Here is a 24,063-nt window from a genome sequence, read left to right as displayed (position 1 = left end):
ACGTCTTGAAACATTGAGATTCAACATATTTGTGGTTTGTCAAAACGTACAACCTTTTTCTATGCCAATATGATTGCAAGTAAAATAGCAACAGGTTAACAACCCAACTTGGGCAGAGCCTGCAAGAGTGTAGGTTTTCAGCACTGGACAGCGCCAGATGCAGCCACAATGAGAAGTACCTTTATCAGACCGTCAACTACATTCATTGACTATAATATTCAACATAAGGCGTTTTGCAATGGAACACTCCAACCATTAGTGATCCACTTGTCATCTGCGATTGAGGAAGCTCTCCCTCTCAATTTTTCTCTGATATCTGGTGTTAACTGGACATATTTGTCTATATATTATCGTTTGTCTTTGATGTCTTGATGAATTGAATACACGGGACCATAATGGAAATAAGTCCTCAGCGATTTTTGTGTTATCCTTTTAGCACCATTTGTATAATCATATTGCAAACTGTATGTATTCAATGAATCAATGAATGAATCAATGAATGAATCAATGAATGAATCAATCAATCAATCAATCAATCAATCAATCATATTTTAACCCATTCTGACCGGGCACCCATTTTGGTGTCAGCATCATGTTATGCTTTAGCTATTTAAAAATAGCAGATCTACAAGCTCGTATCGCGCCACCGAGTGGCGCGATACGAGCTTGTAGGTCTGCTATTTTTGAAAAACCTAAGAGCGACTGACAATTTTAGAATCTGATCTCAGGTCAGAATGGGTTCATCAGACCAGTGTGTGTCCGGCGGAAACCTCGTATGAATCTGATCTCAGGTCAGAATGGGTTAAGCGGTGACATGCTTGAGGCGGCTAAACCAGAGCTAAACAGATTTGTGCAATGGCCACATAATGCTAGCACCGGGGTAAAGCGACCCAGGATGAGTGTGCTGACAGTGCTGAGAGGAGTCGGCTGACTTTCAGTTTCGAGCTTAAATCTCATAACTCATTTCAAAATAGCACTTCTGCTGAAACAAACGGTAATGCTCCTTGAGTGACTAACCACAAGAATGTGGAAGTGTGCCCTCTGGGGCACACATATCCTTTTCATGAGTTTAAAGTCTGATATGTGTCTCCTTTATTCTTGACAAATGTTCTGTCTAAGATAATAGTAACTGTAGTAGCAATAGTAGTTGCAGTAGGCCTATATGCTTTGTAGTAGTAGAGGTGGTAGAAGTAGAGGTAGTAGTGGTAGTAGTACAAATAATAGGCTAATAGGACACTGGTCTAGTAATACTATACCACTACTACACGCACTAGCATTATCTTGCTCTTATGTTGCACAAGACATCACCCAGTAGAACGGGCATTGCATTGAGAGAAGATATTGCAAAGGAATTCTACAAACTTGGACTTCATTATGTGACGGAGTGGTCTATACATAGCATAAGCCACCAATAAGTAATTTGATAAAACACATTGATAGGTGACCCAGGATAATCTCTCCATTTGGCCTCTGGCCTCTTTTTCCTGCTGAGCATGAGTCATGTCAGGGTAGGTTTGATTCTACACACATGTCCTCTCCCCCTTGGAACAAGTGAAACTGCACTGAAGAAAAAACGTCATGTTGTGACGTGACAGGATGTGTCACATTTACTATAAGTTTCACTCTTCCTGGAGATTGTGCTCACATGCTATACACTGCTGGCAATGCGTGGATGATATTGTTTGATGACAGACGTGCACGTATGAGGAACAATGCTAATTATGAGGGGAACTGTTGCAGCTGTTGTGATCTTCATCCAGGTTTTCCAGGGTGTGGCTTCAGATGGTACAGTATACTATTGACCTTTGTATGTGATATGAAAGAGTCTACTGAAGTTGGGTATGCGTCAAGATGGTCAGGGCACACATACTGGCATATTAAAATACAAAGGGTCATTTTTCTGCATTATTTCAAAAGGCTTTGTAGGCTATAAGCTCTCAAGATTGGGTTGATTGATTGATTGAAAACAAGTAAAACTAGCATGTACAACAGTGCAAGTAATGCTAAAAGGAAAAGCCATGATGGCTTGTTGCCATTGTGGTCCTATGTATTCAATTCATAATCAAGAAACATATCAACATGCAATACAATAGAAATCATCAATACCAGGAGCAATACAAGTTATACAGCTAGACAATGTGCAATGTTTGTCAATTATAGTTAGAATTGTGCCTGTTTTTGGAGTGTTTACGGTGTGACAATAGGAAGTGGGTCCTTACAGTCTGCTGACCAGCACAATTTGTGACAGGCCTGCAAATCACTATTGTGAAATTAATTGGCACATATTTGTGCTTTTTAAAACCTGCTATATGACATGAATTTGTCTGCAAATGTGTCAACACAAAATGTGAATGTTTCAATGAAGAAATCCGTCTAGATTAAACTATTAAGTTAGCACCTCCATTGCACACTGGGAGGTGTTCTGAGGACCACCAGTTGAGAATGGCTGGTCTACTGCTATTTAGAATGAACGAAAATGTTAAATAATTTCAATTGTATAACTATGAACTTGTCAAACATTATAGTTAGAGAGCCTTAACCTGAACAAGTTCAAGATGTACAGTATGGGCATGTCTCCCACTCTCCCCACTGATTGCTTTATCTACTCTTTCCCCACAGATTCGCCATTTTCACTTGTAAACAAGCTGGGTTTTTGTTTGGTGGGGAGCAGTTCTCGTTGTTTCGAAGTGCGCTGGACAACCAACAACCGCCTCTTTGTACCTCGCATCAGGAAGTGTCTCGGAGTCCAGGGGAAGACTTTGGGCAGTGCAGTGAGCCTTTATGATTGTGATGAAAATAGTGACCTCCAGAAGTGGGAGTGCAGGAATCGAACACTGCTCGCCCTGCAACACCAAGCTCTGTACATAAACCTCACAGGACATGAATCAGGAGTTCTCACCAACGTCGCTGGTCCCAGTAGCCACCTCACAATTCAAGGAGGAAGCGAGGGTGCTTGCTCCAGAACATACAGAGGTATGGTATTACATCTGGATGGATGAACAGGTGTCCATTTCAGGTTGTCCAAAGTCTTTGCTCTGGTCCAATCAGGGTTACAGTTGCATTTCTGATAAATAATGCCAAAGAAGAGATTTTCAGCTGCAGATTTTCAGGATATTTAAATGGTTGAAGATAGGGTAACACTATAGTGGAACAGCTGATTTGCTAACTTTTTATGGGGTTATTTTACAGTCAAAAAACAAATCTTCCAAAATTGTCTTCTCCAAAAGCACATTTCAAATATTTTCCTATTTAATATCATGTGAGTTATACAATTGTGTGTACTGTACATAATCGCTCTAATACCATTATGTAATGTAACTAAATTTAAATTTATGTAATTGCAACTTAAATGCAACACAATTGATCACTTCTATTTCAAATCTGCTCCCATGTGATCCTGAGCGTAAGCAGACATCAACTGTAATTACTTTGCAGTGGTACTTTGTATTCAACCTTTGTATTCAACATAAAAACATGTTCATTGCAAATCTTTGAGTGAATCATGATCAGTCAAAAGGATAGCATAATGGAAATCAGACCCCCCATTTGAAAATATTTTGTGCCAGTAGGGACCCCGAGAAGAGAATTAAAAAGAAGTTTAAAAAGTTTAAAAAATATATATATATATATCTGAATTATCCAAAAAGGTCCAGACATTCACCCTGTAAACACTGGTCCCGCGCGGACCCCACTGAGCCCGAGAACCATGAATGCAAATTAGGCAATTTATAGGTAATTAGAGTAAGGAATATCCTTTCTAAATGTTGCTGTAATTAATTGTGTACGTCTACTCTGTACTGTAGGCCTATTCACAGTACAACAAATAAAAGTATGACAGTATTCATTTGTTGGAAGATACACTTTTGTGCCCTTGATTTGCCAGATAACCAGATCAATATATTTTATTCTCAACTCCCCCTTTTAGAACTTTTCACCATTGAGGGAAATTCCTTTGGAATGCCTTGCATGTTTCCCTTCTTCTACAAAGACAAGTGGTATTCCGACTGCACTGGGTTTGACTCCTCTGTGAAGCGCCTGTGGTGTGCTGTTGAAACTAAATATGACCACGAACTCTGGGGCTACTGCCCATCCACGTGTGAGTATCATTATTGTGCCGAAACTGAATCATTTCTGCAGAAAGACTAAAGTTGCCCATATAGAATATAAATAATAAGGTTATTTGCAGATAAGTAATCCATCTACGTGTGATGCAACATATTGTTAAACAGTTGAACTCTGTCTCTCAGCACATTACACCGTTCATGATCCAATAATAAGGCATTGAGTAAGGGCTACAGTTCAGAATATTGTATACAATAAGCTTTCTCTAAAGCCTTAATATGGAGCAATATTAGATGCTTGTGTTGATTTGTCCTATTCCTGTACTGGTGTTTCTCAGCCACAGATAATTGGAAGAAGCACCCTGTAACTGGAGTGTCCTACCAGGTCAACAGGCAATCAGCTCTGAGTTGGTTTCAGGCTCAAACCAGCTGCAAGCAGCAGGGAGCATCCCTCCTCAGTATCACCGACCCCCATGAGCAGGCATATGTCACAGGTATAGTGCCACCCGGTGGTGAATGTGAAATACACCGCATTGCAGATGGTCTGAATTATTGTTAATATCACATAACTGACAACTTGCCATGGTAGCCATATGGTATATCTTGCTTATACCATGGCTAACTGTTGGTGTCTAGAGAATTAATGTAACTCCATAAATTACCTATAGGTTTTAATAATTATACCCCCCCCCCCCCCCCTCTCTCTCTCGCATGCATGCACGCACACACAGCATTGTTAGGGTCAGAGAATTATATTCTCTGGACTGGACTGAACCTGAACCCAGACCATGGCTGGGGATGGGCAGATGGGAAGCCATTCCGCTATCTACAGTGGGATTCTGGTAAGTGTTAATTCCTGTATGCCACAACAATGATTTAATGAATTCCCAGTCAATCTCCGAATAGAGATTATATTTACAATATATTATGAAGGTACTGTACATCTTTAACTCCAGAAATAAATGGAAGGTTTTGTCTTGCTTCAGAGAATCCACTTCCTACTCCCGGACACGCCTGTGCAGTGATAGACTCTGGAGCGCAGTCCAACTGGAAAAGTGCTGTCTGCAGCAAGAAGCTAGGCTACATCTGTCAAAAAGGAGGATCCTTTCCACGGCCTACTGAAGGTACAGGAGAAACAAATACACAATTATATGCTGCTTCGCTGTAATGGCATCTACTGTAGATATGAAACATATGTTGTATTTATTATAATTCATTTGCTCATTTATTTTTGCTTAATTGTATTACTACCGGTACTTTATTATCAGTTGAGACAGGTCACTGTTCAAGCCCTTGGACTCCCTACAACGGTCAATGCTTCCATCTTCACCGTGAAAAGAAAACCTGGTCCGATGCTAAGACTGAGTGCCGCAAAGAAGGAGGAGACCTGGCCAGTGTTCATAACATAGAGGAGCACAGCTTCGTCATCTCTCAACTTGGATACGGTACATGAAGATCTCAGGCACCAACAAGCATTGAGCGTCTATTTGCTATAGCGTGTGTGTGTGTGTGTGTGTGTGTGTGTGTGTGTGTGTGTGTGTGTGTGTGTGTGAGGGTGTGTGTGTGTGTGTGTGTGTGTGTGTGTGTGTGTGTGTGTGTGTGTGTGTGTGTGTGTGTGTGTGTGTGTGTGTGTGTGTGTGTGTGTGTGTGTGTGTGTGTGTGTGTGTGTGTGTGTGTGTGTGTTCACAAATTCAGGAAGCCTGATTCTTCACATTTTTCAGTTGAAAATCTGTTATACTATACACTCTGCAATGTAAATGCAGTGTTTACATTGCACTTTCTCCACGGGTGCAGCTAGCAGTGACGAGCTGTGGATGGGTCTGAACGACAGGAAGACTGAGAGACTATTTGACTGGACCGACCACTCCACTGTCACATACACCAGCTGGGAGTTTGGGGAGCCCAGCTCCTCTGGTGACACAGAGGACTGTGTTCTAATGCGGGGAGAGGTAGTGTTGAGCATACATTTACACATGTCATATACATTTTTAAAACATGGCATCATTCTCTAGGCCTAACTTTTTCCACTTGCACAAAATATATCTCAATCTCCCCTATGGGTGAACTTTCCTGGAGGAAGAGCTCTAACCCTAAAATATCTCATAATCTAATAGGCAGATTGCAAGATGAACCTAGCGCCACCCAGGCGACACCCCTTTAGGAGCTGCTAGTGGGGGATCCTTTTGTTCTACCGTGAGACATGAAAGTCAGAGTGGTTCTAAAACTTTTTCATGTCAAGGACCCCCAAATGATTATTCATTTGTCTGAGGTACCCATCTGAATATATATTGTGCCAGGGACTCCTATACAAAATGTGTTTCAGAAATATTCCAAATTTGTAAAAGAAATGTTCAAGATTCATTTGAAAATAGCAAATAACCCTATAGTATGTATTATATTATATTATTATTTTGATGCTATATGAACAGATTTAGCTGGGCACTCTGGGGGTCCCCGTCACCAGTAGCCCTGGTATACAGGAGCTCCTTCAATAGCCCCTGGGGCTCCCGACACCAGAAGCCCTGGTATAATGAGCTCACTGCGTTGAGTTATTCTCTATGGATGAGAATGAAAACAGCTTGAGATATTTTTGTTGTACTGTATCGTCTCTATAACCTTTATCACCTTCGTACCGTGCAGAAGGGGAACTGGGCAGACCGCTCATGTGAGGAGAAACATGGGTTTATCTGTAGTAAACCAAGTGCTACCAAACCCACCCAAGATGAAGTGGAGCTGGATATAGGCTGCAAGCCTGTGAGTGAAGTTCTAATAACTACACAAACATATTATACACATTATTACACAACTATATTATAATACCGTATGTGCTTGCATTACAGGGTTGGAAAAGACATGGTTCCTACTGCTACTTGGTGGGTTCTGTGACAAAGACGTTTGATGAAGCCAAAGCCCAATGCAATAATTCAGACTCATACTTGGTGGATGTTTCAAATGGGTGAGAATGTTTTTTCTTTTCCCTTTAATGTGCGATCGGATCAACCTCAGGAATGCACAGGTCTTTACTGTGATTTACAAGGTGAGGAAAGATGGTTGAGTGAAAGCCAAACATCCTGTCGATTTTTCTGCATGTTTCTAGAGTGGATAATGCATTCCTTGTCAGCCTGGTGGGGATGAGACCAGAGAAGTATTTCTGGCTGGGTCTCTCAAACCAGAGAAATATTGATAGTTTTGAGTGGAGCAACAAAGCAACTGTGAGATTTACTCACTGGAATGCACTGATGCCAGGTACTGTATGGAGAAAGAATATTTCCATTTAACTTTTCATTTTATTCCAAAATGCTGCAAATTTGAAAATAAATGAATGAACTATTTTTATATTACTCAACTGCTGAAATACCGTATGCAGTACTACGCACTAATTGCCTAAATAAAATTAAATCAAATCAATAACTACATTAATTGTATTTATTTTAGGCCACCAGCAGGGTTGTGTTGCCATGCTGACTGGGATTTTTTCCGGGCTCTGGGACGTCCTGCCCTGCACTAATAAAGAGAAGTACATCTGCAAACATCTGGCAGAAGGAGGGGTCTTAACCCCGCCCCCACCAACTCAGGACTTGCCCAGCTGCACTCTGGGTTGGAAACTTGTGCCCAGCAGACCCTTCTGCTACAAGGTATAACTACTGACCCTTCTGCTACAAGGTTTAACTGACCCTTCTGCTACAAGGTTTAACTGACCCTTCTGCTACAAGGTATCACTGACCCTTCTGCTACAAGGTATAACAGACCCTACTGCTACAAGGTATCACTGACCCTTCTGCTACAAGGTATCACTGACCCTTCTGCTACAAGGTATCACTGACCCTTCTGCTACAAGGTATCACTGACCCTTCTACTACAAGGTATCACTGACCCTTCTGCTACAAGGTATCACTGACCCTTCTGCTACAAGGTATCACTGACCCTTCTGCTACAAGGTATAACAGACCCTTCTGCTACAAGGTATCACTGACCCTTCTGCTACAAGGTATAACAGACCCTACTGCTACACGGTATAACAGACCCTTCTGCTACAAGGTATAACAGACCCTTCTGCTACAAGGTATCACTGACCCTTCTGCTACAAGGTATCACTGACCCTTCTGCTACAAGGTATCACTGACCCTTCTGCTACAAGGTATCACTGACCCTTCTGCTACAAGGTATCACTGACCCTTCTGCTACAAGGTATAACAGACCCTACTGCTACACGGTATAACAGACCCTTCTGCTACAAGGTATAACAGACCCTTCTGCTACAAGGTATCACTGACCCTTCTGCTACAAGGTATCACTGACCCTTCTGCTACAAGGTATCACTGACCCTTCTGCTACAAGGTATCACTGACCCTTCTGCTACAAGGTATCACTGACCCTTCTGCTACAAGGTATCACTGACCCTTCTGCTACAAGGTATCACTGACCCTTCTGCTACACGGTATAACAGACCCTTCTGCTACACGGTATAACAGACCCTTCTGCTATACAAGGTATCACTGACCCTTCTGCTACACGGTATAACGGACCCTTCTGCTATACAAGGTATCACTGACCCTTCTGCTACAAGGTATCACTGCAAGAAGTATCGTGCCGTGTCCCCAGTGTTGAAAATATTTCAGCTCAAGGCATGCAAATAGAACTGCCACACATGAATGTGCAAGCGCAGAACAACACTGCGGATGTGTCCAAAAACACGCCGCTCCCGTTGTAAACGTATACGCTTCACTCAGGAAAAACATAAATTGCACGTTCAAACGTCTTGGTGAACACACACTGCAAATTTGTCCAGGCTTCCTCAAAAAATACATACTGTTCTATGTAGACCCGCCTTGTTAAATTATTACGGTATAATAATAATTCGAACAATACTAATAAATAACAGTGGCTTCCCTGTGTCATCGAAACAAGTTACTAGGTGTGCAATTTGTGAAAGGAGTGCCACCAATGTGGTGCTAATGTGAGTTTAGCAGCAAGGGGATGAGCTGTGACAACTGTATAGTGTCAGCTGAGTTAATTGTGTGGTATTGCTAGTTATGGTCCATAGCGTTAATGAAGGTTCTCCTCATAAAGCTATTGACCAGTGGTTTGCTATGACACACACACACTTCCCACTTTCCCACTGCAGATCCAGAGCTTAGCACTGGATCCTGACAGTGCTTTCCTTTGCCTCACTCAAGTCTAAACGGTAAAATAAAGATTGAAGAAGAAAATAGACAGGTGCTCAGGAGGTACAAGAAGGTTCCCAGCTTGATCCCAGCTCCCCAGAATATGACATAATGAGCTGAGTGAGCCGCCATATGAATATGCAAACGGATTAACTCACACTTTGTTTTGTGTCCCAGTTCTTTACAGGACCGCGTTCTGGTGAGAAGACCTGGAATGAAGCCATAGACTACTGCAGGGCAATCGGAGGAGATCTACTCAGCCTCCACAGTAGTACAGACATAGCAGTGGGACTGTAAGATCTGGAACAGAAAATTATGTTGTATTTCAGATGATCAGTGTGGAAAAAGCTCACTGCTTAAATATATTTCTATTGAAGTGAAGGTATAGTTGACAACTTGTTATTTATTTGTCTTTTTTTAATCACCACAGCCACGGGAAAGCCTGGATTGGCCTCCATACTCCTGACCAAACAACTGGTTATGTTTGGACTGATGAATCCCCGGTGAGTTGTATGTAAATTCCATATCTCATGTTGTAGATAGTTCCAGAGCTGTTTTTCGGCAGAGGTCTCGATTGAAGTCTCGAGTCAGTCATAGTCATCTTGATCATGAATCATTATTGATTAATTGAATCATTCATAATTGGCACCCTCTCTTTAGGCGTCCCTTAACACATTACTGTAGTTCTCGAGGGGTTTCCAGGGGGTCCCCAGCTAAATTAGTTAATATAGCATCACAATCAGCTTAACCACTTTATCCATTTATATCAGTGGTTTTCAACCAGTGGTCCGTGGACCATCAGTGGTCCTTAAGGCGGTTTCAGGTGGTCCCCAGCTAAATGATGAGTTGGTGACCAAATGTCATTTTATGCTCTCAAGAGTTAAATTATTGTTAACATCTGTATTACTTCATTTACAAGAAGTCTACACAATTAGAGAATGTAGAAGAATTCTTATTTTGATCAACGTTTGCCAAAAGCATGGAATTGTAGACAAAATATTATCCAACGTCAACAAAATATTCTTTCGTTTTGGGTCTGAGAGGCTAAATCTCATGAAATGGTGGTCCGTGGCTCAAATGCCAAATAAATAATGGGCCTTGAAATGAAACGGGTTGAAAACCCCTGATTTATATGTCGGCTATTTAAAAATAGCCGACATATGTAGTCACATCTGTAATTAAAGTGTTCTATATGATGACAGCTTTACATAGCGAACAGGATAAGGAAAGCAACCATCAAACAGAATAGTATACAATAACAAGCTCACACTATCTGCTATTTCTTAAAATATTTGAAAAATATTTCTTTCACTTTGGGTACCATTCATGTTTGGGTACCATTCATTTTACTTAAAGGACCTATAACATAAAATTCAACTTTTTCAATTTCTTTTGTGTTTTTGGTGCTCCCATATGTGTTTTCTATCCCCACAAATAACCAATTTTGAACAGTCAGGCTTTCATATCATATTGGTGCTTTAATGGAAATTGCTCTCAGGAACAGCTCAACTGATTTTGGTCTCATCGTGATGTCATCAATGTCACCCCACTTTGTATAATTCCTCCTCTTCTTCAGTCTTCAGTTCCAAATTTGCATTTCCACTTTGTTTAAAATGTCCACCATTGTTGATTTTCCAAACTGGCATGGAATGGAAACAAGCCTGGTTTTATCTAGCATCAGTATTATAATGACTCAAATATTAAATAATCTGCATATCAGCACCCCCACCACCGCAGGACATTGTGGTACTGCAGCTAAAACTGCTTTCGAAGTCCAGAAAGAAATGACAAGGACTGGTTATATCAGAGTGGTGATTGAGGATCAAACCATTAGAAATAACTTTGAGGGACATAGACAATATGATATTAAATATTAAAAGCAGTTTTAAAATGCATGTTATTTGCGCTTTAAGTCACTTAATTCAGGAAAAGTCAAATCTAATTCAAGTCTTAATTCTGACATTGACATCGACTGATGGACATTTTGACTCAAGTCTGAGTTGCAACTATAAGTAAGTGAGTCGGTCGGGGTACCAAGCATAACGTAGCTCAAGTGAGACCTTAACAAACCATCTAACTGTGGCGTTTGTTTTTCATCACAGGTCAATTTCTTACATTGGGAGAGTGGCGAGCCCAACAATCTAAATAATATGGAATCTTGTGTTGAATTCAAAATGACTCATTGGGGTGAAGAAGGGTCTTGGAATGATGTGCACTGTGAGAGTTACAATGACTGGCTGTGCCAGATACGTCTAGGTAAGGTGTGTGTGTGTGTGTGTGTGTGTGTGTGTGTGTGTGTGTGTGTGTGTGTGTGTGTGTGTGTGTGTGTGTGTGTGTGTGTGTGTGTGTGTGTGTGTGTGTGTGTGTGTGTGTGTGTGTGTGTGTGTGTGTGTGTGTGTGTGTGTGTGTGTGTGTGTGTGTGTGTGTGTGTGTGTGTGTGTGGAGCCAAACACTATACCACTAAAGCAGAGACCAGGGTTTAATTCATGGCAGGCTTTAGCTTAGCCAGAGCTTTTTTTCTTTTTATTGTGTGGAGGTTGGCAGTGATAGGCATTGGCAACACAGTACACACAGTGAAGAATTTACTACATTAGGAGAGAATGAAAAATAGTACAAGTTGTTCTAAACTTAATGTGAATGCAAGTGATTTTTGTCCTTGTGGACCATTGATTGTTATTGCCTCTTGTCTGTATCCTCACAGGAGTCACTCCAAAGCCACCCCCCCCTGACCCTGCCAAAGGTACGTCGCCATTACAGATGTAGATGATCTGATAATATCCTAGTAATAATAAGTATATGAGGTGACAGTACTTCATTAGATCCCTTGGTGTGGTTGTTATGTGCAATTATTCCCTTTGTATTTTGGGTTTCTTCCTGGAGGCTGAAACCTTGAGAGTCAAACACGCCAATGAAAAAACTGTGATATTGTGACATCACAATATCATCCCCTCCCCCTTTATCATACAACAACAGCTGTGGGTGCGGCTTAGGTTCAGGCCACCCACCAGGCAAACCAGGCATACTTAATGAACTGGTCGGCGTGTCCACATAAAAATGATATATTATATAATATAATAATAATAATAATAATACCTGATGATGTTTTACGGTGGGAAAAAAATCAAGGCACTCCATCTTTAAGTCAGCATCTTATTTTTCCAACCCTTTGCAGACTTCAATTTAACTGCGGATGACTGGCTTGTGTGGCGAGGCAATCAATATTACATTAACTGGGACTCGATGCCTATGGAGGATGCCCGTCATTACTGTCAACAGAAACATAGTGATTTGGTCATCATCAACAGTGAAGCTGAAAATGTCTTTCTGTGGAAACAGGTTGGCACTGGCACCAACACATTTATTCAAATCAAATCAATCACTGCACTCTACCATGCAGTTCTAAAGTTGTGTGTGTGTGTGCGTGTGTGTGCGTGCATGTGCGCGTGTGCGTGCGCATGCGTGTGTGTGCATAATTATGTGCGTGCGTGCGTGTGTGTGTGCGTGTCTATGTTTGCTTATGTACAGGTAGCTAGACGTCATGGTCAATTTTACATAGGAATGACAGCGGATCTTGACGGTTCATATGAGTAAGTATGTTATGTAATGTGTTACAGTATATTATTGATACATGCTGTCTCTAACGCTGCAACAGTGATCCAAACAAGACTGCAGCATTGAGTGTTAATATTATATAGACTAACCTACAGACGTGATGGTGTTGTTCTCTAAGGTGGCTGGATGGATCTCCAGCAGTGTTTACGAGGTGGGGTGAAAATCAACCGGATTTTCTTAACAGTGATGAGAACTGTGTTGTCATGAACCACTATAACGGTGAGGACATTCAGCATGCCCCCTTGAGGGCATACCTGCATTATTACACATACCACATGAACCATAGCATCCCTATATGCTGGACATGTCACAATAACATTGAAAACACAAACTTTGGGCTGTATTTTGCGTGTCTTAAGTACCAGGTCTTATTCCCTAACTTGAGTAAACTAAAGACCTGGAGGCGTGATCAATGCCATTTGGCTATTCTGAGTGGCCAAAGAGCATTGATCACGCCTCCAGGTCTTTAGTTTACTCAAGTTAGGGAATAAGACCTGGTACTTAAGACACGCAAATTACAGCCCTCTGAGTGACAATAGCAGTTCTACAAGCTCATTGTGAGCTTGTAGATTGACTATTTTCTGAAAAGAGATATGGTACCGTACTGCCATCTAAAGTTTGCACGAGTGGCTTGTTTTGAACAAAATGCCTCAACTTTTCTTCATACTCCATCCTTATTGGCGAATTTCGAACATTGCTGACGCACAACAACCTATACCTATTACCTGACCTGGCGGAGACCTGTGCTCCGACTCTCTCTATAATGTGTTTGCTGTTTGCTTCAATGTATTCACAGGGTTCTGGAATGATTTCAATTGTGGTGTTGAGCACCGTTCCATTTGCAAACGCAGCGCCTCACCCCCTGTCAACACAACTGTAGCCCCCACCGTGGCTCCTAAAGGTGGCTGCCCATCAGGGTGGACCAAATTTGGCTCAAAGGTGAGAGGTCATTGTTAACATTCTGACTTGTTGAAGGTTTGTATCAGAATGTAAAGTAACATGTATGTGCACTCCACCAATTTTAAACATGCAACCAGTGTGTGTAATGTTTTGTTCTTTAGATGTGGAAATCTCTATATGTGCTCCTTAGAATGTAAAGACAAGACACTCAATGGATATTTCAGTGGTATCCGATCTCTTGCTATACTGCTATACTGTCTCTATATGGGTTTGCCCATTCTCTCAAAAGTTAACATACTCTAACATTTGATACCCATAGTGTTACCAAATTGTTCAAAAGCGTAAGGAAACATGGACTGATGCAAGGAAACGGTGTCAGGACAAGGGTGGAAATTTAGTCTCCATTATGTCAAGGTCTGAGCAAGGTATGTCCTATTTCCTTTTCTTAGAAACATGTATGCACAAAAATACAATCTAAATATAGCACTCATTAACATCTTGCAGACATGTTGCACAATAAAATCAAACGTTTTCAAAATCATTCAGAGATTATACGATTTGGCTTTTTTGTCTGCAGGAAAAGCAACCATTTTAAAATAGGTCTCTGTATGTGTGATGTTTGTATAGAATAATAGCATTCTAAACAAAGACTTAGGCTACCATGACACTTCGGTCCGGTCACGGTCCATACAGTATAACTGTGCATCCATAACGGAACAGTGATGAATTTCCTTTTGTTTAATGTTTGTCGTACAATGGGTACCTGCAACACTTTTTTTTCTTTTCCTTTTTTATACATTAACGTGTAATACATGTTTTAAAGATGCTATAAGCAATATTATGTCAAAATTATAATGACCTTTTTCTTTTCTTTTTTGACAGCCAGCAATGGGTAAACGCTTCCAAAAAAATGTAGTCTCTGTGACACATCTAGGGGCCACAATCTGCATTCAAAGATTTTCCTAGAAGCTTTGTCATTGGTCGATTTGCCTGTGTGCTTCCTGATTGGTTAGTCATTGCGACCAGGTTTTTTCCGACCAATGACAAAGCTTCTAGGAACATCTTTAAATGCAGATTGCGGACCCTAGATGTGTCACAGAGAGTCATTTTTGTGGGAGCGTTCTACTCATTGCTGGATGATCTGAATACCAAAAATATATATAAAAAATAAAGATCAATACAAATTTGACATATTATTGCTTATAGCAGCTTTAAGTGTTTTAATATTGATATGAAGCTTCTCCAAAGAACCTTTGGAAAAGGACTTCAGGTTGTTTGTGTATTTACCTATACAATATAAAACATGTATTTGAGACTCTCTATAATAAGACTTGTATGCATTTTTCAGCCTTTCTGGTCATCCAAATGGCAACGGCAGCAGCTCCAGACCTTTGGATTGGTTTGAATAGTCTAAGAGGTGATGAATTTTACTGGACTGATGGGCGACCAAGGAAATATTCAAATAGGGGCACACTTGTAAGTAGAGTATTGAGATCTATTAACCACTTGAACCCTATTCTATGAATGTCATAATAGGCGCACACTCACAACACAATGCGTTGTGAGCTTGAGAGATTTGTGTAGAGGAGAAACAGGATCGATTCAATATGTTATTGATGATGATTCTAAAGGTATAGGCAGTACAGTGGGTTAAAAACACACAGCAAATGGATTGCAGAAAAATCCAAAGGCTTGTTTCCATTGTGATCCATTAAACATGCAACAAACAACTGTACAAAACAAGTAACTAGTACTAACTACGCAGCAATATAGAAAATTATATACAGATTAAATTCAAGATAAATAAGGGGACGAAGTATTGACCCATGGGGGATCCTGGTCAACAAAGTATATAGGGTTCATGCTGTTAAGAAATGTAATTGAGTGCAACTATGCTTACTACAAATATTAAGCTTTCTTAATGCTGTTGCTTATTTAGGAATTTCTCTAACATTCAATTTTTTCATTCCAGTCATCCCAACAACAAATATATCATTTTCTTCGTAGATGGAGTGAGGTAACATGTTCTAACATTGTTATGTAATGAATTATTCTCATGACCAAGAGTAGTGTAATTCAATACAGTATTTAAACATAATTATAAATCTCACAAACTCCTAAATCATATACTGACATACCGTAAAGCTCCATTATGTTTGACGATGAACCTTGTAATGTACAATGGGCTGTTTGTATCTGTATCATTAATCCCATTTCCTCAATGCCTTGTCCAGGATCAGTGTGCTGTTTTGAACAGCAATGTTGACATGGGCTTTGGGACATGGCTATTAAAGTCCTGCAATGACACCAATGGATATATCTGCATGAGAAATGTTGGTGAGCTACATTTCTGACCTAATCTTTTCTTCACCGCACGACCAATGAAACCAATGTTTCATACTTGCTATAAATATTCAGAAGTATTTATCTGAAATAATTAATATTCTGCTCAAGTCTATCTCACATTGAGGCAGTGCCTCTATTTTGTTCACCAAAAACAAAGTGTTACATCATTTTTGGGTGGTTCTGTATTACTGTAACCGAGCCCTAAGTATAGGGCTGATCGGGTCTGGGATAATGCCGAGAGATGCCCAACCTTGGCGAAGTATCGTCAGGGATGGATATGGGTCTCTTGAGGCGAGCGGTTCTTGAAGTCCGGCGGTCGGTGGCTCGATCTTGGTATGAAGTCCTTAGGTCGGCGTCCTGATCTCGGTTCTTAGCTTAAATCCATCTTTGCTCGCGTAGGCACCTATATTTATAGTGTTGAGATGTCAGAGGTATGTCAGAGTGGCGTCAGAGAGGCACCTGGTTCCTTCGTAACAATTACCTTGGTTCTATACATACGTGTACTTTGTTCTGTTATTGAATGGAGCATTCCACCACATAAATAAGCATTACTGTATTATACAGTATGGTTCTTCGGTAAACCAAACATTTGTGCATTCTATTGTATTCTGTTAATCTGCACTTTAATCTGAATGACTTTAACTCCTAGAGATGAATGATTCTATACATCTAAGAAATAAGAAAGTACTGCCCATAGTGATTTTACTGTTATTTTATTCTCCACAGACCAACGCTTCCCAGTTGATGCAGAACCAATGACTCCTGATCACTATGTCCAACTGGGTAATGACTCTATCAAAGTTCTGACTCAGAATCTGACCTGGGATCAGGCTAAGAAGCTTTGTGAGGCTGAAGGTGCGCAACTGGCTAGCGTTCGGAATGACTTGTCACAAGCCTACGTGGAACTGCAAGCTCTGAATCTCAACACACCTTTATGGATTGGTCTCAATACAAATCATGTAAGTACATCCGCCAGAAGTGTACCTCCCAGCCCTGGCAGAGTAGTTCTGGAGTAGTTCCAGCGGATTGTGTGCCCCTGGTTTTTCCCTAGTGGGACTGATTGAGGGTAGCTACTGGGACGTAAGTCGGGACTTGATCACTCCCGGCTGGGTCGCCTGAGTGAGGGGTATGATGTTGAGAGACCAGAAACCCCGTGGACCTCAGGATACATCACAGAGGATACGTCCCAGGTGCATCCATGTGATGTTTTTTTAGTTATAGTTCTTCTATTTATAGTGACTCATAGGAATAGACTATGTGACAACCAGGTATAGTCTGGTGACCACCGGAGAGACGGGTGACAGCCGGAATGTATACGGCACCCGGTGAGCAGTATGGGTTAGCGCCCCAGCCTGTGTCCTCCTTGAGGAGGAAGCCCAACAACCCTCGGTGAGGCCTTTGGGAGGGCCATGCAAGCAGCAAGCGGAACCGCAGCACCATGACCCTGCGGAACCATTGCCCACCACTCCTGAATGAACTGTCTGATGCTGGGACTCTGGTGCAATGCACAGGTCCTCGCTCTACTCCTGGTGAGAGCAGGAGTGGACCTGGTGAGACGTAGGAGGGGCCCGGCCAGGAGACAACCCACAGAGCCTAGTCCCTCCATGTGCCAGAAGTGTACCTCCCAGCCCTGGCAGAGTAGTTCTGGAGTAGTTCCAACGGATTGTGTGCCCCTGGTTTTTCCCTAGTGGGACTGATCGAGGGTAGCTACTGGGATGTAAGTCGGGACTTGATCACTCCCGGCTGGGTCGCCTGAGTGAGGGGTATGATGTTGAGAGACCACTGAGATCACTGAGGATACGTCCCAGGTGCATCCATGCGATGTTTTTTTAGTCATGGTTTATACAAGCTGAATATAACCAAACTGAATGACTTTAATAGTATTAAAGTAATTTAGTGTTACACACTGAATAGTTTTGGGTATAGTTGTTCCATTGCAACGTTTTGCAGTCATTTTGATCATTTGCGTATATTCATACAATATGTGTAGTATTTGTCAGTCTAATTTGAGGTCTATCATGTTGCTGTTATATGGGGGTAATTAATTATAACTATGTATGGATATATGTGTGCGTGCGTGCATGCATGTGTGTATGTAATGTGAATGTGTATGTAAGTATGCATGTTTAGACCCTTTTTTAATGAACCATCCCTGCTTTCAGACTGGAGGTTACTACAGGTTCATTGATGGTTGGCACCTGATCAAAACCTACTGGGCACGAAACGAGCCAAGCAGAGGCCAGCCCTGTGTGTATGTGGACGTGGATGGAAAATGGAAGACTGCTCTGTGCAATCAAACCATGAATAGTGTCTGTATGAAGACCACAGGTATGACTAGTATTATTTATAACACAATGATAAAAGAGTCATGCCCTTTAAAGCACCAGAATATAACGATAGAATGGCACAGTATAGTAAATAATATAATAGCATAATAGTCTTTCCCCATAGCAAGTGCACTCTGGTTCATGTGTAATATTATAATACTATTGTACAACGTTATTCTGGTTTAATTTGTAAATTGTCTTCGTCTTACGCAAATCAGAGTTGCCTTTCCGAACAATGTATTGTGTAACTTGAATTTGTTCATCATAATGGCTCACACCTACAGAAGTGCCCCCACCGATTGAGTCAGGGCTGTACCCAGGTGTTTGCCCTGACCACACCACCAAAATCCGGGAGCAGAGTTACTTCATGACTCCAGATTCAGATGAGACTTTTGCCTGGGTGCCATTTAGGGATCATTGCTACCTCTTCATGACGGTTGAAAGTGATTGGGCAGATGCAGCATCAAGCTGTGTAAGATTAGGTAAGACCACCCTCCCCCGCCCCCCCCTCCCCTCACTCTCTCACACGCACACACGCACGCACGCACACACACACATTTCGATTTCTTTATTTGAATCCACAAATTACAATTCATTTTACAAGGAAACAAATATAACGGGGTTGTCAGTTCATGTTCACTTACGTATACACATGGCACCTCCTTCTCCACACAGACAAACTGCCCATAACAGCCGAAACAGAGCAGTATTTGGCAAGTTGTTTGGCTTTGCTTTTTGTCATGCCAGCTATTCTTAGGCCACTCATGGTCAGTTTATGCACATGGCCCAGGCTTCCGAATATCAGTATGGCAAATCTACAGCGATACCCCAAGTTTGTTATACTTCCAAGTAATGGTTGATACTTTTTTGTATGCACTACATCCATTTGTTATGTGTGCGATGGATTCTAGGTGTTGTTCAGAATCATGATGGTTTATACAGAGTGGAGTGTGGGTGTCGGGATACCAGATTGACAGATTGTACTTGGTTGGTAATACTTGCAGTCTTGATGGTGAATTTTAAAAAATCCTCCCCAATAGCAGCATTTTTGTACATCGAATGTGAAACGGAGTGATCAGCTGAATCAACACAGGCCAACTTTCCCTGCAGTCGAAGGCCACGCCAATGTTCTTTGGCTTCAGTCTGTTTCGTGCTAAGCAGAACCCTTCAGTCTGTTTCGTGCTAAGCAGAACACTTCTTGCCGTTTCTTCCTGTAGTCTAGTGTCCCCTCCCTGGTGGGTGAGGGTAGCCTTCACTACCACGCCATGGGTACCTTCCTCCTGCGAAGGTCCAGTAGGAGTGATGCCCTGGCCATTTCTCTGACGGTGCCATCATCATTATTGAGCATGTGCAGTAGGTGGCTTAGCCGTGTTGCTGCATAAGTCCACTCTACATTTGGGACCCCCAGCCCCCCTTCGCCATTATGAAAGGAAGAGTATGTCTCGTGTGGAGTGTGAGTTTAGGCCAGCCCATTTTCTGGCCAGCTGGACAGTTCTATTTGTCATGTCTCTCAGTGCATGTTGTGGGATGTGTACATTGGCAAATAGGTGTTGTATCTTCGCCAGGGCCACTTCTCTCACGGCCTCGAGCTTCATGACTATAGGGAGGGGGGACAGATCGATCAGGTCGAGCTTCATGACTATAGGGAGGGGGGACAGATCGATCAGGTCGAGCTTCATGACTATAGGGAGGGGGGACAGATCGATCAGGTCGAGCTTCATGACTATAGGGAGGGGGGACAGATCGATCAGGTCGAGTCGACGGTGAAACTCTCTAGTGAGCTCCTCGACTTGCTCCCCCCACTCACCAGCGATGTTGAACTTATGGCTTGAACTTATGGCCCACACACACACACACACACACACACACACACACACACACGCGTCGCGCACGCACATGCACACACACACTATGCTTCTGTATATAAATGTGCATTTCTCTGGCAAAAACAAGCTACCGGTATGTCTAAAATATAAAGTTTTTGGCATCAATGGGGGATAATTAAGTGGTTCATACGACAGTTTGAGGATCCAATCGAGTTAGGAGGTTTAGTCAGAAGAGATTTTTTAATACTTTTCATTCGTTAAATATTTGTAAAACCTACAGACAGACGTAAATAGCACTGATTTATTAAATAAATTGTAAGCTGAAAAATGGAGATAGCTAGCTGGTTTCTGTCCAACAGCGACGATATGCATATCGTGTGAAGTGAGGGTGCTCTTAACATCATACATCATTGCATTCCGGCCAATCACAATTTGCGTTCTCACTTTCATTTTTTTCACTTCAATGTTTGTGTTTACACAATACACAAACACTCAAAGCTGGCCATTTATTGTCAATGGCATTCAATGTTTGTGTTTAGACAATGTTTGTGTTTACACAAACCCTTAAAAAAGTATTGAACCAATTAAAAGCATTAAAAAGCACTTCAGACAAAATCGTGTATATATACCGGTAGTATACAACTTTGATGAGGCAGTATTGATTAAATATATAAGGTTTTCTTAATTTCCTGAAAAGATTATATAATATTTTTAATTTCCTGTAAAATGAACATTTAAGAGTTAGGTGGTTTCTTCTCAACAGCAGAGATATGTGTAATATATTAACAACTGCCATTTTGTGTCATAAAGGTGGGGTTCTAGCCAGCATTGGAGATCCAGCTGAGCAGAGATTTATTAAAAGCAAGGTGGAAAAGCTTAAAGACAGCCACAGTGCATTCTGGATAGGCCTGTACAAAACTCACAAAGGTACGGTTGCAGTCTTCTTTATCATAACAAACGTTCTATTGCCAAGACAATGAGTTATAACGAGTTCCTGATTAGGTCAAATTCCATTTCGGTTCATTTATTTAGGCCTTTGGGTAGGCTCTTTTTCTATGTTCTATTGGTCATAACGGATTAATGGATGAATATGCTGTGTGACATGGTTTGTTTTGTGTTTGCTAGACTGACAGTCATCCAGTAGGGAAGGGTATAGTCTATCCAAAATCAGGAATGTGTCACGCCAACACAAAATAACATAAAGTAAATTGCACAATGGCATTGATACCGATATTTATAATAATATCTATTTACTTACATATATTGACTCAGCTTGTGCTTAGATTTGTGCATTTTCAGTTCATTTCTTTTTTCAGACATTGTGGTAGAGGAAACCAGTATTCATGGTTGTTTTGTTGAAAAACAATGATAAAAGGAGAAAACTTACAGTACATCCTCTTTCTATGTATAGGGACGTGGCTGTGGCTGGATAAGACACCCATAGACTACGTGAACTGGGCTCAATATGAACCCGATGATGACACGTATGGAACAGTTCATTCTGACGACGGCACGTGGAGGACTGGACAACGCTGGCATACCAGGGCCTATATCTGCGAAACGCCCAAAGGTGAGACCAACATTCCACATTTAAGCCTGAGTTATACTTGGTTGCTTGAGGTTGCCACATTGAAAATAGCCGATCTACAAGATCACTACACAATACACATCGAAGCGTGAAGATTTGCGAGCTAGATCCATTTTTTGGCATGCAGCAAAGTTATGTACCGTATGCAAACTAAGTATGAATCAGGCTATACTTTGCTGGGGCAAAGATTAAATTCCTTATCAATAATGATTCTTTTCCATTCTCCTCTGCCAGAGATCCCAGAACAGTTGCCAACAGCTGGTAAGATTAATTAATTAATCATAATATATGTACTATTTCTCTCTTAAAAAAAATATATATATAGCCTACTGTTGTTGCATTTCTGAACATTAGTTTTGACTGATTACCCTTTCCATTGATTGTGCAGCTGCTCATAAACAAGAGGGAACTCACCAACGCCATCGTGTCCACTCAGCTTTGGTAGTGGTGCTGGTATTAACGGTGCTCTCAGTCCTAGCGGTCACTGCTTTCCTCCTCTATAAGAAGTCTGGCCGTCCATTGCCTACCTTTGACAATCCACTCTACTTCAACCGTGACAACGTGATAGACACCAGCCAGCTGGTAGGAAATGCAGAGGTTGAGAACCCAGAGCCTATTATAACTTTGTGATTAACAAACAAGTCGTGGTGTACAGCTAATCGCTTTTTGTATGTGGATTGTGGAAGTAATTAAACTGTGGCAGGTGACATTTTACTCAGGGAAAAGGACATTTCACCATGTTTGATGCTTTATTGACATAATTGTATACTTATATTAACTGAATATTTTTGTATGCCGTTACATTGCATTGTTTTTAAAAAACAATTAATTTGTAAAGATGTTTGACACTGGTTAATGAAGAATGAACCTTGTACTTTAACATTCACTGAGCAATATTATATAAAACCAGCATGTACATAAATGTTAATGATCGTCTTGTTAACTCATAAACTCACAGAAAAATCGGAATGTCTCAGAAACTTATTAAAGCGAATTCAAATAAATCTAGGCCTACTAGTACATACAGTACATGCATGCATCCAAAGATGTTGAGAGTGTAATATCCTTAATTGTAATAAATATCACAATAGATATACAACAGACTTGGCATATATTGTTTTATATTACTTCATTTGACATAATCCCATTCCATTTATTCATTCAATATTTATTTATTTTGTAAATACAAAGCTTATGAAATCAGCCAGTACCATGTCTTCCCAATGCAATCTTACAGAAGCAGTACTGCACCTGGGGGGTTGACTGGCCACAGGCTGACTAAATAAATAAGCTATTTAAGCCTGATAACTGATTTAAGCGGTTGTTTCACCCCGCAGTCCCGCTCCTGGCTCCAACATCTTTACTTTCCACTCCAAATTCTATCATCTGTATCTCTTTGCTTTTTGGATACGATGCGAAAATTGTTTTTTCCACTGCTCTTGGAGGGCTCGACCCATACATGTCAGGGATAATAGGAACCAATCGCCCCCCACCTCAGAAAATGCCTGGAAGTACCTCCACCCCAAAATGTTCACATCTGCCTCATTGTGGCACTTCAACAGCCCACTCAATGTTTTGACCAATAGTGTTGCTCTTATATTCTCACTCTCCAATCGGCCCCGGACAGTTTTCTTCAAAACATAATTTTTCCTAGTACTCCTTTTTGACCCAAACTCACATCGATTATCTCTGGGGTCATGTGAACAAGATGTATAAAAGTTAGACTATTCAAATTCCATTCCAAGTTATGACTGCCTTCCAGTAGGCAACCCGGCCTGACGGAGACCTGTGCTCTGTGGAGCACACATTTCTAGTTGAAAATATTTCAAACCTCGGTGGCCAGATAAAAAACACCAGACATGAACGCGCAGTGCAGAATAGACGACCCAGCACCTCATCATGTTGCAGCCTTTTCCAGCACAGTGCAATTATCTGGCGCTCAAAACAATTTAAAACACCAGGGATTAAATGCTTTGGTAGACCCATGGCCTTACTGTAGTTATACAAAGAATAAGCTGACTTCAGGTTGTATTGAGTAATCAGCACCCCTGTTACGCAGATATTTTTGAAGAACTGACTTGCTCCCACTGCCTTATCCTTCAGATATGTCTCTGCCTAAACCAACGAACTAAAGAGGTAGTGAAACAAGAAGATATACTCTAGAAATTAAAGCTGTGATTGTCAGTTAACACACAGGATATGACTGTCGTCTTTCATGGCTATATCCAGAATGGACAA

The 24,063-nt window shown here is 41.2% G+C and overlaps 1 protein-coding gene across 1 annotated transcript; it reads left to right on the top strand.

The window, feature by feature from the left end:
• The first annotated feature begins 1,649 nt into the window (after window positions 1-1,649).
• LOC310870963 (macrophage mannose receptor 1-like) lies at window positions 1,650-22,883 on the top strand. The gene is made up of 31 exons (XM_083782366.1): window positions 1,650-1,785; window positions 2,620-2,973; window positions 3,926-4,096; window positions 4,400-4,555; window positions 4,793-4,903; window positions 5,048-5,185; window positions 5,330-5,506; window positions 5,856-6,010; window positions 6,702-6,815; window positions 6,902-7,017; window positions 7,159-7,307; window positions 7,497-7,696; window positions 9,404-9,519; window positions 9,657-9,729; window positions 11,329-11,482; window positions 11,928-11,966; window positions 12,399-12,562; window positions 12,752-12,813; window positions 12,957-13,057; window positions 13,635-13,777; window positions 14,058-14,163; window positions 15,087-15,214; window positions 15,711-15,755; window positions 15,973-16,075; window positions 16,811-17,043; window positions 18,247-18,412; window positions 18,696-18,893; window positions 21,048-21,164; window positions 21,649-21,807; window positions 22,060-22,086; window positions 22,214-22,883. The coding sequence occupies exons 1-31, from the start codon at window positions 1,713-1,715 to the stop codon at window positions 22,453-22,455; spliced, it is 4,290 nt and encodes a 1,429-aa protein (XP_083638492.1). The 5' UTR covers window positions 1,650-1,712; the 3' UTR covers window positions 22,456-22,883.
• Window positions 22,884-24,063: the final 1,180 nt, after the last annotated feature.

This window comes from Protomyctophum parallelum, assembly GCF_964188405.1.
Source record: "Protomyctophum parallelum genome assembly, chromosome: 14".
Lineage (NCBI taxonomy): Eukaryota > Metazoa > Chordata > Actinopteri > Myctophiformes > Myctophidae > Protomyctophum > Protomyctophum parallelum.
Note: the sequence above shows the minus strand (reverse complement) of the source record. Positions and strands in the feature narration are given on the sequence as shown.

Coding starts and splice junctions, on each gene's coding strand:
- LOC310870963 (XM_083782366.1), top strand. CDS start 1,713: ATGCTAATTATGAGGGGAACTGTTGCAGCTGTTGTGATCTTCATCCAG. Junction 6,011..6,701: donor GTGTTCTAATGCGGGGAGAG/GTAGTGTTGAGC, acceptor CGTACCGTGCAG/AAGGGGAACTGGGCAGACCG. Junction 7,697..9,403: donor GCAGACCCTTCTGCTACAAG/GTATAACTACTG, acceptor TTTGTGTCCCAG/TTCTTTACAGGACCGCGTTC.